The sequence below is a fragment of the Brassica rapa genome, chromosome A01 (assembly GCF_000309985.2).
Source record: "Brassica rapa cultivar Chiifu-401-42 chromosome A01, CAAS_Brap_v3.01, whole genome shotgun sequence".
Taxonomy (NCBI): domain Eukaryota; kingdom Viridiplantae; phylum Streptophyta; class Magnoliopsida; order Brassicales; family Brassicaceae; genus Brassica; species Brassica rapa.
The window spans coordinates 7,120,839-7,137,799 of NC_024795.2; the positions used below are offsets into that span (position 1 = coordinate 7,120,839).

General features: G+C 34.2%; 2 protein-coding genes and 1 pseudogene across 3 annotated transcripts; 2 read left to right on the top strand and 1 right to left on the bottom strand.

Annotated features, from left to right (window-relative positions):
* Positions 1–74: 74 nt before the first annotated feature.
* LOC103860503 lies at positions 75–3,886 on the top strand (annotated as a pseudogene).
* A 1,640-nt stretch (positions 3,887–5,526) lies between these two features.
* Positions 5,527–7,759, top strand: LOC103860587 (dihydroorotase, mitochondrial). 2 transcript variants are annotated; one of them, XM_009138219.3, is made up of 7 exons: positions 5,527–5,632; positions 5,928–5,983; positions 6,115–6,263; positions 6,431–6,612; positions 6,704–6,840; positions 6,908–7,190; positions 7,271–7,759. In XM_009138219.3, the coding sequence occupies exons 1-7, from the start codon at positions 5,542–5,544 to the stop codon at positions 7,624–7,626; spliced, it is 1,254 nt and encodes a 417-aa protein (XP_009136467.1). In that variant the 5' UTR covers positions 5,527–5,541; the 3' UTR covers positions 7,627–7,759. The 2 variants fall into 2 exon arrangements, with proteins under 2 accessions (XP_009136467.1, XP_009136483.1); XM_009138235.3 differs by lacking the exon at positions 5,527–5,632 and having other exon boundaries at positions 5,929–5,983; positions 6,056–6,263.
* Positions 7,674–11,751, bottom strand: LOC103860574 (probable serine/threonine-protein kinase At1g54610). Its single transcript, XM_009138198.3, has 6 exons — positions 9,396–11,751; positions 9,040–9,327; positions 8,664–8,981; positions 8,363–8,584; positions 8,103–8,285; positions 7,674–8,030 (listed from the first exon to the last, which is right to left on the bottom strand). The coding sequence occupies exons 1-6, from the start codon at positions 9,729–9,731 to the stop codon at positions 7,737–7,739; spliced, it is 1,641 nt and encodes a 546-aa protein (XP_009136446.1). The 5' UTR covers positions 9,732–11,751; the 3' UTR covers positions 7,674–7,736.
* Between the last annotated feature and the right edge of the window lie 5,210 nt (positions 11,752–16,961).

Consider the following 16,961-nt stretch of genomic DNA (forward strand, 5'->3'; position numbering starts at 1 on the left):
CGCTGTTTCTCAAACAAGTGTTGCACTCAGCATTTGATTATAAAGCAGCTGATATATGATAAGCATACTTTAAAGTTTAAAACACACGTTCATTTGTTGTAAATTTTTGTATAAATCTTATTTCATGTATTCTCTCTGTCTTAGCTCAACTCCAGTTTAGAAATACTTAGCATAAATGACTGGAGTATTCTCCTTTCAATGCAAAAAAAAAATGTAACACATTTTCGCCATTGGAGGATTTTCGATATCAAAATAGGGAAATCATATTCATTATATGAAACAGGACAAAAACAGAGTATTTAATATTGTTCTTGAATTGTTTGTTTTTTTTTTTCACCTTTTTTAGCCCGCCGTGAAATGTTACGAAAATGCACGTACATTCGTTTCAATTTGGTTGAAGCTGCAACAAACAAGATTCCAAGGCGAGGTTAAGCCAAATTTGTATTACATGTTATGAAAGTTAAGAGTCTTGTCTGTGCGAGGTTGACTTAGTCACTTCACTTAAACCATTCAAGCTCCGAAATTAGACGGATACCGGATACGGTACGACTATATCCGTATATGAATTGACTTTTTTTTTTTTGGATTGAATGTCTATTCAAATAAAGTCGTTTGGTTGGAGACGGAATCGTTGAGGACTTGGTCTCACTAGAAACTAGAGCTGAAAATTTGAAAGTGGGGGTGGTCAATTCCACACAACGCAACTTTTCTCACGTCTAAGATAAACGTTGATGTACGTAACGACTAACGATCATCGTATGTCTTTTAGTCAAAATGGCTTCTAGTAATAATAGTATCACCTATGTCGTCAGTATTATGGATCCACACTAGAAAGTCCAACATTATCGTTACTGACGTTGACTTTTGACTTATCGTGACGTTTCTGAAAGCTTTGAGGATCACTATCAGTGAGAAACTTCCATATACTGTTTAAAGCTTGTAAGAAACGAACGGATGCGTTTGCTTTTGCTACAAGCTTATAGTGAATCATAAAGCAGATGAGTTTGTTTTCGATACTCTGTTTTGTCCTAATAAGCTTTGGCGTTGCTTCGGTTTCAGCACAAAGATGTATGAATAGAAGAGGGAATTTCATGCCCAATGGTACCTACGACGCAAACCGCCGTCTCATCCTCTCTTCACTTCCTTCCAACGTCACAAGCAAAGAGGGCCTCTTCTTCAACGGTTCCATAGGACAAGAACCAAACCGTGTCTACGCAGTAGGGATGTGCATCCCTGGATCAACTTCAGATGACTGTTCTGTTTGTATCAAGACCGCGTCTGATCGTTTGATAAAGAATTGTACTAACCAAACAAACGCGTTTGCTTGGCCTGCTGACCCCACGCTTTGCCATGTGCGCTACTCCAACACTTCTTTCTTAGGTTCTGCGGATCTGAAACCGCGTGTACTGCTTCCTAAAGAAGGAGATATCATCTCAAATCTAACAGAGTTCACAAAAACATGGGAAGACTTGGTTGTTCGTATGATTGATGCAGCCTCAGCAGCAAAAAGCACACCAACCTCTAGTAATAACCATTATAAAGCTGATATTGCACCCTTGACAGTTCTCCAGAACATATACGCTTTGATGCAGTGCACGCCTGATCTTTCCTCTGGTGATTGTGATACCTGTCTGCGACAGAGCGCAAGGGCCTACCAGTCATGCTGTGGTCAGAAGCAAGGAGGCGTTGTTACGCGGCCAAGCTGCTTTTTCAGGTGGGACTTGTATGCATACTCTAAGGCCTTTGATAATATTACTGTGGCTTCTCTTCCTCCTCCTCCTCGTCTTCCTCCTGTGGCTTCTCCTCCTCCTGCATACGATCAGGCCAGAACGACCGATAATAGTAAGTGTTTTCAAATTGAAGAAAATTTATGATTGTATGAAATAACTGAAACATATGACATTATTTATTATGTGATTATGAGAAGATAGCAAAGGAATCTCATCTGGAGTTGTCGCGGCTATTACAGTTCCAACTGTTGTTACCGTCTTTACACTGCTTGTTCTAGGATTTGTTCTTTGTCGGAGGAGAGAGTCTATGCAAAGAACTGATGTTGAATGTTAGTTTCTTGTCTTGTTGTTTCCTTTCATTATAACCATATTTTGTTCCTTAAGCCAAGAGAAGAAAACATGAAGCAGAACTAATAAACCTTTGCTTTGCAGCCGATAGTGATATTTCAACTCCACATTCATCGCAATACGACTTTAAGACAATTGAAGCTGCAACAAACAAGTTTTCGAGGCATAATAAGCTCGGTGAAGGTGGATTCGGCGAGGTTTACAAGGTGAGGAGTTATCTATTTTTCATTTTTTTGGAAGTTAGTATAGACTATTAAAACAACTGGCTATGCTTGTTTCATTCAATGGTATGTAGGGCACACTTTCAAATGGAACAGAAGTGGCTGTGAAGCGACTGTCAGAAAAGTCAGGACAAGGGATAAGAGAGTTCAAGAACGAAGCTGTTCTTGTCTCAAAACTTCAACATAGGAATTTGGTTAAGCTTCTTGGATTCTGTCTGGAAGGAGAAGAAAAGATTCTGATCTATGAGTTTGTCCCTAACAAAAGCCTTGACTATTTCCTATTTGGTATGGTTCCTTTCAATAGCTTTTCTTATTGGAATGATTCTTCTTCAGGTTTTAAACTGATTGATCTTACATATGGAGATGAACAGACCCTGAAGAGCAAGACCAGCTTGATTGGACTCAGCTTTATCTTCATCAAGATTCACAGTTACAATCATACACCGTGATCTCAAAGCCAGCAACATTCTTTTAGATGCCAATATGAACCCAAAAATTTCAGATTTTGGATTGTCGACAATCTTTGGAATGGAGCAAACTCGAGGCAATACCAGCAGAATAGCTGGAACCTAGTAAGTTCTGCTCACAATGTTTGTTGAACCTTTTTTTCTAACGGCATATTAACCCTGAGTTGCATGTTTTTAGTGGTTACATGTCTCCCGAGTATGCAATGCAAGGTCAATACTCCATGAAATCTGACATTTACAGCTTTGGAGTCTTAGTTCTTGAAATTATTAGCGGCAAGAAAAACGGCGGAGTTTACCAGATGGATGAAACTAGTACTCCTGGCAACTTGGTCACTTACGTGAGCATAATGCCCAATTTTTTTAAATAACATATTTCAAGATATGACTGATTTTCTTGATTGTTCATTGTGCCAGGCTTGGAGGCTTTGGAAAAATGGATCACCACTAGAGCTGGTGGATCTAGCCATTGGAAGGAATCATGAGAGTAATGAAGTCACTAGATGCATCCATATCGCGCTCTTATGTGTACAAGACAATCCAGAAGACCGTCCAATGTTATCAACTATCATCTTGATGCTCACTAGTAACACAATCACTCTACCAGTGCCTCGCCTACCAAGTTTCATCTCTCGGAGCAGGCATGAACTGGAGCAGGTATCTGAGGGACTAGAATCAAGTCAATCTACATGAAGATATGTTGGTTATTCTGTGAATGGTGTGTCAATAACTGATTTAGAGGCTCCTTAAAGATGGAAGTATTCTCTATATGTACAAATTTGAATGATGCTTTGTATTCTCTCTGTTTAGAATTTAATATTTAGCATTCATATAGGTTACCGAAATATTTTCTCTTCAGTATAAAAATCTTAGTAACACATTCTCGCCATTAGAGGATCTTCATGATGATAACAGAGTAGTAATGTTTGTGAATCATCCTTTAACAGACCTCCTTGTATCACACGGCAACAATTCGGATAATCCCCAACGCTGTTTCTCAAACAATTAATGTTGCAATAAACATTTGATTGTATGTGCGAAGCTGATTGATTCTTTCAATTGTTTTGTAGCTCTTCTTTGACTTAATATGCTAATTCCGTCTAAGGTCCAGAATTTTCACCGTTAAAAAAAATTTGCTAAATCCTTATCACTAAATTAACGATTCAAACCACTCTTGTTAGAGTCACAGAGGTTATTCTTTAGATCGGAATGTCTAAAAGTTAACTCCGATACTGGGAGAGATTATGACTTCCACCACTAAACTCTCATTACTAGACTAGCGACTTTTTAAACTTACTAAAATATAGCCATCTAATAAATCTACTTTCTCTATAAGGGCGAACTCTCTCAGGCACACACTTCGAGGTCTCTCCAAGATCTAGTTTATCCGGCGCCGGCGAAGCGGTTTCTCGTCGGCGCGGGGTACTATTTTCGGCGTGCTGCTAGCTCTCATCTTCATGGCTCTGTCACGCATCCTGTTTTGTTTGTCACTAGATCGCTTCTGTTGGTCAATCGAAGGAGAAAGACACCTACGGATTCAACGACGAAGCCGAGGACTCTTCGTCTCAGATCTTCCGGCGGTCTCTCTTCCTCAGATGGCCTCTCCCCCAGCGACGAGTCGAGAGGGTTCTCTCACCACCGCTGTGTTCCGGTTCTTAGGGACAGTTCCGATGAACCTCCCTCTGGCTGCCGTGGGACAGGTTATGTTATCAACTTTGTCCCGTGCTTTCATATATCTTTGGAGCAGATATTTCATCTGAAGTGCTCTTCCTTTCTTTCTTCGGGAAGGCTTGAGCCTATTATCACACCACGGTTTGCTCCTCTCCAGTGTTCAGGCACCAGATCTCAAAGCTCCACGAGATTAGATCCGAATTTTGTCGGTGGTTCTTCACTCTACTCATCTCCTAAAGTGGTGCTCTCCTCCTATGCGTGGATCCTCCTAAACGGCTATACTGTTCCTCTTCGACAAAGCTTCTCCGGTGACCTCTTCCACGGCACCGTCGAATGGCCAAGATCCGACGCGTCTCGCTCCGAGCAAGTTGTGGGTAGTGGGCTGGATTTCAATTACGTTTGGGCTTGGCCCGTCGAAGCTACCAAACCTGCCAGCCCAAAGTTCAGCTTGATAAAACCCAAATTCAAGAAAGAAGATGCGATTCATATTACAATGGGTTTGGGTGTTTGGGTTAAATTTATAGAGATTTTCGGTGGGTTCACTGGAATCTCCTTTCAATGCATATTGCCATATCTCTCCTTTGGGATGAATTCACCGGTGGGTGCGCCGGTTTGGGACTCGATTTCACCTTCCTTCTCTCGTGAGAAGTGTCCTTTACCACCATTCCTTCTTTCCATGAAAGGAGATGTTTTCTCGGTTTCATTATCGAGGTATAGTTTCAGCTTCTTCACCGTTTTGTCATCTTGTGTAGCGGTCTGTACGGGGCCAGAAGATGCAATCGAGTCTACTGCGGTTTTTCTCGTAGGTGAGAACTGGCTCTCAACGTCACTTGTGACTATCTTTCAGCTATCCGACTTCGTCGTGAAAGCCTTATTGACGCAGTTAAGCTTGGTCTTGATTTTGCTGTCATCATCTTCTCTTGAAGAATTATCCTACTTAGCTTTTTTTATTTGTGTTGTTTATGCTTTTAATGAAAGAGGATGTCACATTCCCTCATGTTATTGTAACCAAACAAGTTAAGTCTGAATGAAATTAAGTTGTGTTCAAAAAAAAAAAAGACTAGCGACTTTTTAACTCAAACCGGTTAATTACTAAACCGAGATGGCATGAACCGGAAACCAAAGCTATTAACCACGATTTCTTCCCTTCCCCCGCCCGCACTCAGTCGCTCCTCTGCGGATTCTCATTTTTTATGCGGTAAGGAAAGAGGGACTAACCTTCTGGTTGGAATGGTGGTTTTAGGATATTGGTTTGGGTTTGGAGTTTTAATTCACTGAAATTAGATTTTCATCTGTCTGTTTGTTTAGAACTCTCCATTGCAGCTCACACTAACACTTACTGTGCTGCTCTGTCTGCATCCATTGAAAGTTGGCAACTTTTGCAGAAGAGTTGGAATCAATTACGTTTAAATTAGATGTTAGGAGAATACTAAACGAACAAAATTCAGTTCTTGTAATAATTTTGCATTTGAAATGGTTCCACTTTTGAACAGGTGGAATCTTGAAACGTCTTGTTGTGATGATAAAGTCGTTGGCTTCTCCTTGCAGTGTATGTAACTCTGTATCCTTCTCCTTATTCAATCAACGTTGTCTAATGTAACCTTTTTTTAATTTAATCCAGAAGCATGTCGTTGACCATACGAGTCTTGTGTTGACACACCTATTTACTACTTTGTTTAGGGAGCTGGATCTCAGAAACTCAAGTTTGACAGATCTTGTAAGAAAGTGAAGCAGAGAGCAGTAAGAATGGAACTCACAATCACTCAACCTGATGATTGGCATCTTCATCTCCGTGACGGTGATCTTCTTCACGCTGTTGTTCCCCACAGGTCATATACCTTCCTTAAGATGAGTTTGCATTTGTTTAATTGTGTGTTGGTACTGTTGTTGTGTGTTTTCACTTCAATGCTTTTTCCTAAACTACCAATCTATGTATTTCTTTTGATGCTTGTGTTTTGTCTGATGGGGGAAGTTGGTTGTGTTTGCATGTGTGTAGTGCGAGTAATTTTAGGAGAGCGATTGTGATGCCGAATCTGAAGCCTCCTGTTACAACCACTTCAGCTGCCGTTACTTACCGTGAATCCATCATGGAAGCTTTGCCACATGGGAGTAGCTTTGATCCACTAATGACTCTTTATTTGACTGACAAAACCCATCCTCATGAGATCAAGCTTGCCCGTATGTACCTTTGCCATTGTTTCTTCCTCATGTTGCAAGTAGTCAGATACATTATCACCTTATGTATAATATAATCTCGTTTTTTGTTTAGGGGAAAGTGGAGTGGTTTACGCGGTGAAGCTGTACCCTGCTGGAGCTACAACCAACTCTCAAGATGGTGTTACTGACCTCTTTGGAAAATGCTTACCAGTACTAGAAGAGATGGTCAAACAAAACATGCCTCTTCTGGTAAAATAAATCACACAAGCAGATTACACTTTCTAGACTTTATTGTCTAAGGAATGTTTTTGGTTAGGTTCATGGGGAGGTCACAGATCCGAATATCGATGTCTTTGACCGCGAGAAAATCTTCATCGAGACAGTTCTGCAGCCTCTAATCCAACACCTTCCACAGCTTAAAGTAGTGATGGAACACATCACTACCATGGATGCTGTGAACTTTGTTCAATCTTGCAAAGAAGGTTTTGTGGGTGCAACAGTGACACCACAACATCTCCTTCTCAACAGGAACGCTCTTTTCCAAGGAGGATTTCAACCGCACAACTACTGCCTTCCCGTTCTCAAAAGAGAGATTCACCGTATGTTCTGTTCTTCACTCTCCCTCATTGAGATTCACTGAGGCTTCATTTCTTATAGCTTTTACTTCAAATTTTAACAGGAGAAGCCATTGTTAAAGCTGTAACTAGCGGAAGCAAGAAGTTCTTCCTAGGCACAGATAGTGCACCACACGAACGGAGAAGAAAAGAATCAGCCTGCGGATGTGCTGGTATTTACAGCGCTCCTGTTGCCTTGTCCTTATACGCAAAGGTCTTTGATGAGGCTGGTGCGCTTGACAAGTTGGAAGCATTCACAAGCTTCAATGGACCTGACTTCTATGGCCTACCGAGAAACTCGTCAAAGATTACTCTCAAGAAAGATCCTTGGAAGGTTCCTGAGGCTTTCTCCTTCTCCTTTGGGGATATCATTCCCATGTTTGCTGGAGAAACCCTTCAATGGCAACCATTCTTCGAATGATTTGTATTTTTTGGATTAGATTCCCTTATGATTTATATGCTGAGGAATAAAAAGCAAGAATGTTGTTTATTATGTGTGTTTGAATGTGTTTTTTTTATCCTCCATTGAATCTAATTGACAGTACAATTCTCAATCAGAGTGTGCATGATGCCTACTCTCTCCGAAGAAGATGTCCCATTCTCATAAACTCTAGATGGACTCATTGGCCAAGGTATGTCTTCCTCCATATTCACCGATCCAGCTAGATTCTGGTTGTGCCCATATGGAGACGTGTAAGAGTCTTCTGCTCCAGTTTCATCATCGGTTGTCATGTCCGTAGCTGTTTGCATTTGTCTAGGAGTCTCGTCTTCCTCGTAAGACTTTGTATATGAAGTTTCTCTGCTTGTGGATTCTGAACACGTTCTCTGCAACATATATGCATCATGTTTTACATATTTCTTCCAGAACACTTAAAGAAACCTAAAGATTATAGATACCTGAAGCTGCTTTGTGAGAGAAGAATCTTCTTGAATTGGCTGTACAGCTTGTCGATCGTCTGTTCTTCTAATTTGTGAAGCTTGCTTTCTAGTTTCACCGCGCTTCTTGATGTCCATTTCTTTACTGGGAATGTACTTTGGTAGAGAAGAGTGATCACAAGCCAATGGCTCAGTGTTAAAGTACTGTTTCACAGTGCAAGGAGTTAACCATAAAGAACAACAAAACCAAGGAAACATGTAAAAGATTCAAATCCAAGTACCTCGCTGTTGAGAGCAGTAGCAGCAGTGCCTCGAAGATCCGGATCTATAGAGAGCAAAGTCTCTAGAAGAGAAATAACAGGAACCGGAAACTCTTTGAATGTCTCTGCTATATTTGATCCATATGGAAACATTGGTCTTAACGGAGCCGAGAGCGTTAGCTTTGTCCAATAATCCTCTGAAGGTGATCCACACAACTCGAATATCTTTTGCAGTTGTTCTGTCTTAACATTAGAACAAAGGCCTGAGACTTTTGCTTATGTGGTAAGAACAAAGACTGGTTTGAATGTAGTAATGGCTTACCTGGTTTTTACCAGGAAGGATAGGCTTTCCAGCGTATATCTCACCTATTACACAGCCTGTGCTCCACATGTCGATGCCAACACTGTAACGGGAAGCTCCAAGCAAAAGCTCAGGAGGTCGGTACCAAAGAGTTACAACGTTTGTAGTCAAAGGAACACTGTTGTGAGGATCAAAGAACGTTGACAACCCAAAATCAGCAATCTTGAGGACTCCATGTTGGTTTATGAGAAGATTAGAGCTTTTTATATCTCTGTGAAGCACATGGTTGGTGTGACAATGATCAAGCCCTCTTAAGAGCTGCGTCATGTAGCATTTAACCTGAAAGAGATTGATAAGAATAGAGAGATGGGTACAAAGATGTTATGAAAACAGTTACCTGAGGTTCTGAGAATTCGACACCGAGTAGTGAAGAGAGTCCTAAGAGGTCATGCTCCATGTATTCGAAGATCATGTAGAGGATAGAGGAGTCGTGTTCTACAAGCATTAGCCCTTCTAGTTTGATGATGTTCGGATGGTCTAGCTTGCGGAGGATTGTGATCTCTCTGGCTATGCACTTGATGCTTTCTGAGTTGGTGACATCGAATCTTATCCTCTTCAGAGCTACGGTCTTGTTGCGGAGAAGATCTCTAGCTTTGAACACCTTGCTGAATGTTCCTCTCCCAATCTGTTTATCAAATGAGAATCAATAAGGAGAGGGAGAGTCTTAAAAAGAGAAGAGAGAGAGAGAGAGACTTGTTCTTGCTTCTCGAAGTGAGATTCACGGCGAGGAATCCAACCAGCAAGAGATTCACCAGCGACGGAGATAAGCCACGGCGGCCAACCGGAGTCAGCTAGTTCCGATGAGCGAGGAGGAGGATTAACAACAAGAACGCTCTCTTCTCTCTTCAGCTCCTTAAGACCTAACTTATTATCACTTGCCTTCAACAACTCTGAAACCTTTTGAGGTTGATCATCACCATCACCCTCAGCTATTACCGTTCTTGAAGGAGGCATGTGGAAGCGAGGACGGTGTTCCGGCGACTCTTGTGTTGCCGGTTTCTTTCTCCGAGAAGAAATGATGCAACCCATGATGATAAAAGCTTGAAACACACGGCACTGAATGTGAATGTGTTAACATTGTGAATATGATGGAGAAGAGACAGAATATAGAAATTGCAAATAAAGTAACGCAAATAAAAAAAAAGCGGAAAGGAGGAAATGTCTGAAGGCTGTTCAGAACCAAATTCGCCGGAAAGTGACAGCACCCTCAACCTTAACTTTTTTTCTTTTAAAGGAAAACAAACTTATTGACGTGGACCCCAATCCAGAAGGCTAAGTGGCTTATCATTTTTATTCTCTTTAGGTTACGTTAACTTGAAGAACAATCTAATGGTTAACCGATTCGGTTTAGTTCGGTTTGTTTGATGTTTGCTGGTACTTTGAGAATAGGAGTTACTTTGTATTTTTTTTTTGAATTGAATGTTAAATTTAATTTAAAAGAAAAAAAAAACTTTTTTTTACATCATGTATGTCCTTTTTTTTAATCTTGAATCAAAATAAAAACTCTAACTAACTTCTCCTCCTATATTAACTTCTCAAATAAACTTTAAAATGAAACTTCTATCTTGTATCAAACTAATGTTGCATCCCTTCTCCAATCTCTCTATCTCCATTTCTCTGCACTAAATGTGAGCTTGTTTATCATATTTTTATCAAGAAGCTTTATCAATAGGATTGCTGGAGCTTCAACTTCCCCATGTCTTCTTCTATTCTGCTCTCTCCAAACCATATACACAGTCGCTTGAAACATATACTTAATGAGAAACAAATGCATCTTCCTCCTCGTCGAGTCCCTCATAATTCTCAGTAACTCTTCCCATCTCACTGTGTACTTATCTCTCAAAATCCCCTTCATCAAAGCCTCCCAAATCTGAGCAGAATAAGCACATTCAAAGAATAAATGCTCAAGAGTTTCCAATGGCTCATTGCATAAGACACAAGATACATTGACATTGACATTCCCATTCCAATATCTCATCCGATCTCCAGTAGCAAGTCTTCCTTTCATTGCCGTCCATAATATGAATGAATATTTAGGTGTTGCATATTTGAACCACACTTCATTGTACCAGTGGCAGAGTTGATGTCTTTCTCTAGTGAACTGCCATGTTTCTCTCGATGAGAAAGACCTTTTATATTGACCCTTCACATTCAACCATAGAGATACATCCTCCTCTTAGGTTCTGAGAATTCGACACCGAGTAGTGAAGAGAGTCCTAAGAGGTCATGTTCCATGTACTCAAAGATCATGTAGAGGATAGAGGAGTCGTGTTCTACAAGCAATTAGCCCTTCTAGTTTAATGACATTTGGATGGTCTAGCTTGCGGAGGATTGTGATCTCTCTGGCTATACACTTGATGCTTTCTGAGTCGTTTAGATCGAAACGGATTCTTTTCAGAGCTACGATCTTGTTCCGGTGAAGATCTTTAGCTTTGAACACCTTGCTGAATGTTCCTCTCCCAATCTGTTTATCAAATGAGAATCAATAAGGAGAAGGAGAGTCTTAAAAAGAGAAGAGAGAGAGAGGGAGAGGGAGAGGGAGAGACTTGTTCTGTGCTTGATGATCATCATCATCATTAGCTATTATTGTTGCTGGTGGAGGAACTTGGAAGCGAGGACGGTGTTCCGGCGACACCGGTTCTTACTTCGAGAAGAGATGATGCAACCCATATGTTGACAAAAGCTTGAAACCCACGACAGTGGATATACATTGTAATATGAGAGAATATAGAAATTGCAGTTAAAGGAAAGCAAAAAAAAAAAAAGCAGGTAAAGAGAGGGAGATGTCTAAAGTCTGTTGTACAGAACCAAATTCGCCGGAAAGTGACAGCACTTGAATGTCTTCACTTTTTCTTTTATGGAAAAACACACATATTGACGTGGACCCAAATCCAGAAGGCTTAGTGGTGGCTAATCATTTTTATTCTCTTTTAGACTAGGGATTAACCCGGGCTACGCCCGGGATTTTTATTTTTTTCTAATTTAAGTTGTTAAATTATTTATATTTAGGCTATGATTTATATTTATATAAATGTTAAAATGCATGTCATAATTAAAATTTATTTTTAAATTTTAACACGTTAAATTAACATATTTTTTACTATTTAAATATTTTTTTGTAATTTTATTGGCTATCTAGTTATCATATTTAGCAAAACTATCTTTTTTTTTTTTTTTTTTTGACAGCAAACATTTACAGACTCATATTGACCCTGTAAACCAAATTGGTAACTCTGCATCCATGTGAACGACGAAAGACGGTTGTTTCCTAGCACTCCGTGCATTTAGCAAAAACTATCTTTTGAGTGTTGGAATAAATGTTTTAGAGATTTTATTAAACTGCAGAGTATTTTTGGATCGACCACATGCTCAACATTCGATCGATCCGTAAAAAGATGGTCGATCTCCTTGGCGAGGTAAGTACAATTTTAGCAAAAATATCTTTTATTTTCAAATATTAAGTATATAACTATTCTTTTTAATATTTTTTTAATTGTATTTTTGATTAAATTATTGTATTATAATGGTTATGTAAATATTTTTGTGATGTTTGAATTTTTGTTGTTCGTATACTTAACCTAGATGATATTGATGTTTAACAATTTATTGTTTTCTGGAAATAGAAAATAATGATATATCAAAACATATCTAATACTTGTTAAATGATAGTATAATGTAAATTACATCCATTATTTGAAAATAAACATTTGTTGTTTTTATTTTTATTTTAAATCAGAAATTATTTTTATTTAAAAACATTATTCATATATAATATAATAGTTTAAGTTTGGAAGATTAATATATATATAAATTATGTGTATTTTTTAAAACATAATTTAAGATATTATATATTGAGTATATGAATAAAAGCTGAATTTCTTACCTTGAAAATCAGATATTTATATTTTTATCTTCATGTTATACTCACCAATCCATCATTGATATTTATAACTCAGTATGTTTTTTAAAAAACTTAGTTTTAAGTAATAAACGAATTTAATAAATTAAATTCATCACCTATAATGTTCTGTAAACTATATTTGAAAACTCTCTAAAATTATATTTTAAGCATAATATTATTATTATTTAATTTAAGTTATTTTAAACATAATATATGCTAAACCAACTTAAATTATATTTACAATAGGACCATCCTAAACCGGTTAGTAAACCAAAAACAATACTAAACCAACATGAACCAATACCTGATTCGGCGAGGAAGGAAGTGTTTCGGGATAAACGCTTGAATGGTTATTAACTGAAATGGTTTGATCATGAAAGAGTTAGTATGAATATTAACAATAAAATTATACATTAGATTAATTTAAATTTGTAAGAATACCTTTGAGTCTATGAAAAACAATTCAATTCCCATGAATAAGTTTGGTTTTGGAAGTTGCGGGTTTCCCAACAATGAATCCACCTAACAAAAAGTTTGTTGTTATAAAAAAATCTCATTCAAGGTCATTAAAGGTTTCTGGGACGGCAATAGTTGATAGTGAAACCTTTTTTTTGCTCGAATGCTTTGAAATTTTCCTTAATAGTGTGAGGTTGATGTGGATGGAATAATGAGTTTTATAGGGACTTTCTTGATGTAAAACTATAAAAAAATTTTTTTTTAATGTGGTATTTCCATTTTTATATAATTTACTACCATTTTAAGATAGAAGTACATTTTAAGATAGATGCTTAAATCTTAATGTACTTTTTCCATTTTTTAAAATGTTTATTTCCATTTCTTATATTTTTATTTACGTAATATCAATATTTTATATTTTTAAATAGATATTTAAATATTAATGTACTTTTTCCATTTTTTAAATTGTGTATTTACTTATATTATATATTTTACATTTTAAGATAGATGTTTAATGCTTGATGAACTTTTTCCACTTTTTAAAAAATTGTGTATTTACTTATTATTACATATATAATTCATATATTATATATTTACATTATTTACTTATTATTTATTTTCATGTATATGTATTTCCATTTCTTGTACTTTTAATTTACTTAATATCTCTATTTTACATTTTAAGATAGATGTTTAAATCTTATGTATGTTTTCCATTTTTTAAATTGTATATTTCCATTTGTTATACTTTCTATTTACGTAATATCTATATTTTAAATTTTAATATATATTTTTAACTCTTAATGTAATTTCCCATTTTTTAAATTTGGTATTCACTTATATTATATATTTACTTATTATTTATTTTTCTTTATATTGTGTATTTCTATTTCTTATACTTTCTATTTACTAATAATTTTATATTTCAAGATTGATTTACATTTTAAGATAGATGTTTAAATACTAATGTATTTTTTCCATTTTTTTAAATTGTGTATTTCCTTTTCTTATACTTTCTATTTACTTAATATTTATATTTTACATTTTAAGATAGATGTTTAATATTTAATGTACTCTTTCCATTTTTTAAAAATTGTGCATTTACTTATTATTGTATATATAATTCGTATATTTATATATTTATAATATTTACTTATTATTTATTTTTCTATATATTGAGTATTTCTCTTTCTTATACTTTATATTTAGTTAATGTCTATATTTTATATTTTAAGATAGATGTTTAAATCTTTACGTATTTTTCCATTTTTAATGTAAAACGGCAATGTTTAATAGAAGAACTTGGACAAATAGTCAAATAGTTATATTTATGTTTTTTTTCTTTTTTTAATAAAAAGGTAATGTTACATTATGAAGATAACCCGTTTTTTTAGTGAACAATGGTAATCTTACATATGTTTAATGTAGTTTTTCCATTTTTTTATGTTGTATGTTTACATATTATTGTTATTTTTAAATGTAAAATGGTAATTTTACATATGTAAAATGGTAATTTTACATATGTTTAATGCAGTATTTCCATTTTTTATGTTGTATGTTTACATATTATTTATTATTTTCGAAATTATATATAATTTTTTTTTTACAAAATAGTAATGTTACATTATGGAGATAAGCCGTTTTTTTTTTAGTGAAAAATGGTAATCTTACATAGGTTTATTGTAGTTTTTTCATTTTTTATGTTGTATGTTTACATATTATTTTCTTAAAATAAAAATGTAAAATGGTAATCTTACATATGTTTAATGTAGTATTTCCATTTTTATGTTGTATGTTTTACATATATTTATTATTTTCAAAATTATATATAATGTTTTTTGTTTTTTTTATAAAACGGTAATGTTACATTATGGAGATAAGCCGTCTTTTTTTTAAGTGAAAAATAGTAATCTTATATATGTTTAATGTAGTTTTTACATTTTTTTTATGCTGTATGTTTACATATTTTTTATAATTTTCGAAAATAAGTAATATTAAAATGTAAAACTATATTTTAATGCCATGTGTCATCTTTCGAGATTATATTTTATATTTACTTATTATTTATTTTTCTTTATATTGTGTATTTTTATTTCTTATACTTTCTATTTACTAATAATTTTATATTTTAAGATTGATTTACATTTTAAGATAGATGTTTAAATACTAATGTACTTTTTCCATTTTTTAAATTGTGTATTTCCTTTTCTTATACTTTCTATTTGCGTAATATCTATATTTTACATTTTAAGATAGATGTTTAAATCTTAATATACCTTTTCCATTGTTTTTAAGTTGTGTATTTCTTTTTCTTATATTTTCTATTTACTTAATATCTATATTTTACATTTTAAGATAGATGTTTAATATTTAATATATTCTTTCCATTTTTAAAAAATTGTGCATTTACTTATTATTGTATATATAATTCGTATATTTATATATTTATAATATTTACTTATTATTTATTTTTTTATATATTGAGTATTTCTCTCTTTTATACTTTATATTTAGTTAATGTCTATATTTTATATTTTAAGATAGATGTTTAAATCTTTACGTATTTTTCTATTTTTAATGTAAAACGGCAATGTTTAATAGAAGAACTTGGACAAATAGTCAAACATATTTATGTTTAATGTAGTATTTCCATTTTTATGTTGTATGTTTTACAGATATTTATTATTTTCGAAATTATATATAATGTTTTTTGTTTTTTTTTTATAAAACGGTAATGTTACATTATGGAGATAAGCCGTCTTTTTTTTAAGTGAAAAATAGTAATCTTACATATGTTTAATGTAGTTTTTCCATTTTTTAATGCTGTATGTTTACATATTTTTTACAATTTTCGAAAATAATTAATATTAAAATGTAAAACTATATTTTATGCCACATGTCATCTTTCGGAAGAAATGTTTTCCGCTGATGTGGACGCCCTATGGAGCCTCAAAAGCTCCCTTTTATTAGTAGAGTTTATTTTTCTTTATATTGTGTATTTTATTTCTTATACTTTCTATTTACTAATAATTTTATATTTTAAGTTTGATTTACATTTTAAGATAGATGTTTAAATACTAATGTACATTTTCCATTTTTTTTAAATTGTGTATTTCCTTTTCTTATACTTTCTATTTGCGTAATATCTATATTTTACATTTTAAGATAGATGTTTAAATCTTAATATACTTTTTCCATTGTTTTTAAGTTGTGTATTTCTTTTTCTTATATTTTCTATTTACTTAATATCTATATTTTACATTTTAAGATAGATGTTTAATATTTAATATACTCTTTCCATTTTAAAAAAATTGTGCATTTACTTATTATTGTATATATAATTCGTATATTTATATATTTATAATATTTACTTATTATTATTTTTTTATATATTGAGTATTTCTCTTTTTTATACTTTATATTTAGTTAATGTCTATATTTTATATTTTAAGATAGATGTTTAAATCTTTACGTATTTTTCTATTTTTAATATAAAACGGCAATGTTTAATAGAAGAACTTGGACAAATGGTCAAACATATTTATGTTTAATGTAGTATTTCCATTTTTATGTTGTATGTTTTACATATATTTATTATTTTCGAAATTATATATAATGTTTTTTGTTTTTTTTTATAAAACGGTAATGTTACATTATGGAGATAAACCGTCTTTTTTTAAGTGAAAAATAGTAATCTTACATATGTTTAATGTAGTTTTTCCATTTTTTAATGCTGTATGTTTACATATTTTTTACAATTTTCGAAAATAATTAATATTAAAATGTAAAACTATATTTTATGCCACGTGTCATCTTTCGAGAAAATTTTTTTCCACTGATGTGGACGCCCTATGGAGCCTCAAAAGCTCCCTTTTATTACGAAAATAATTAATATTAAAATG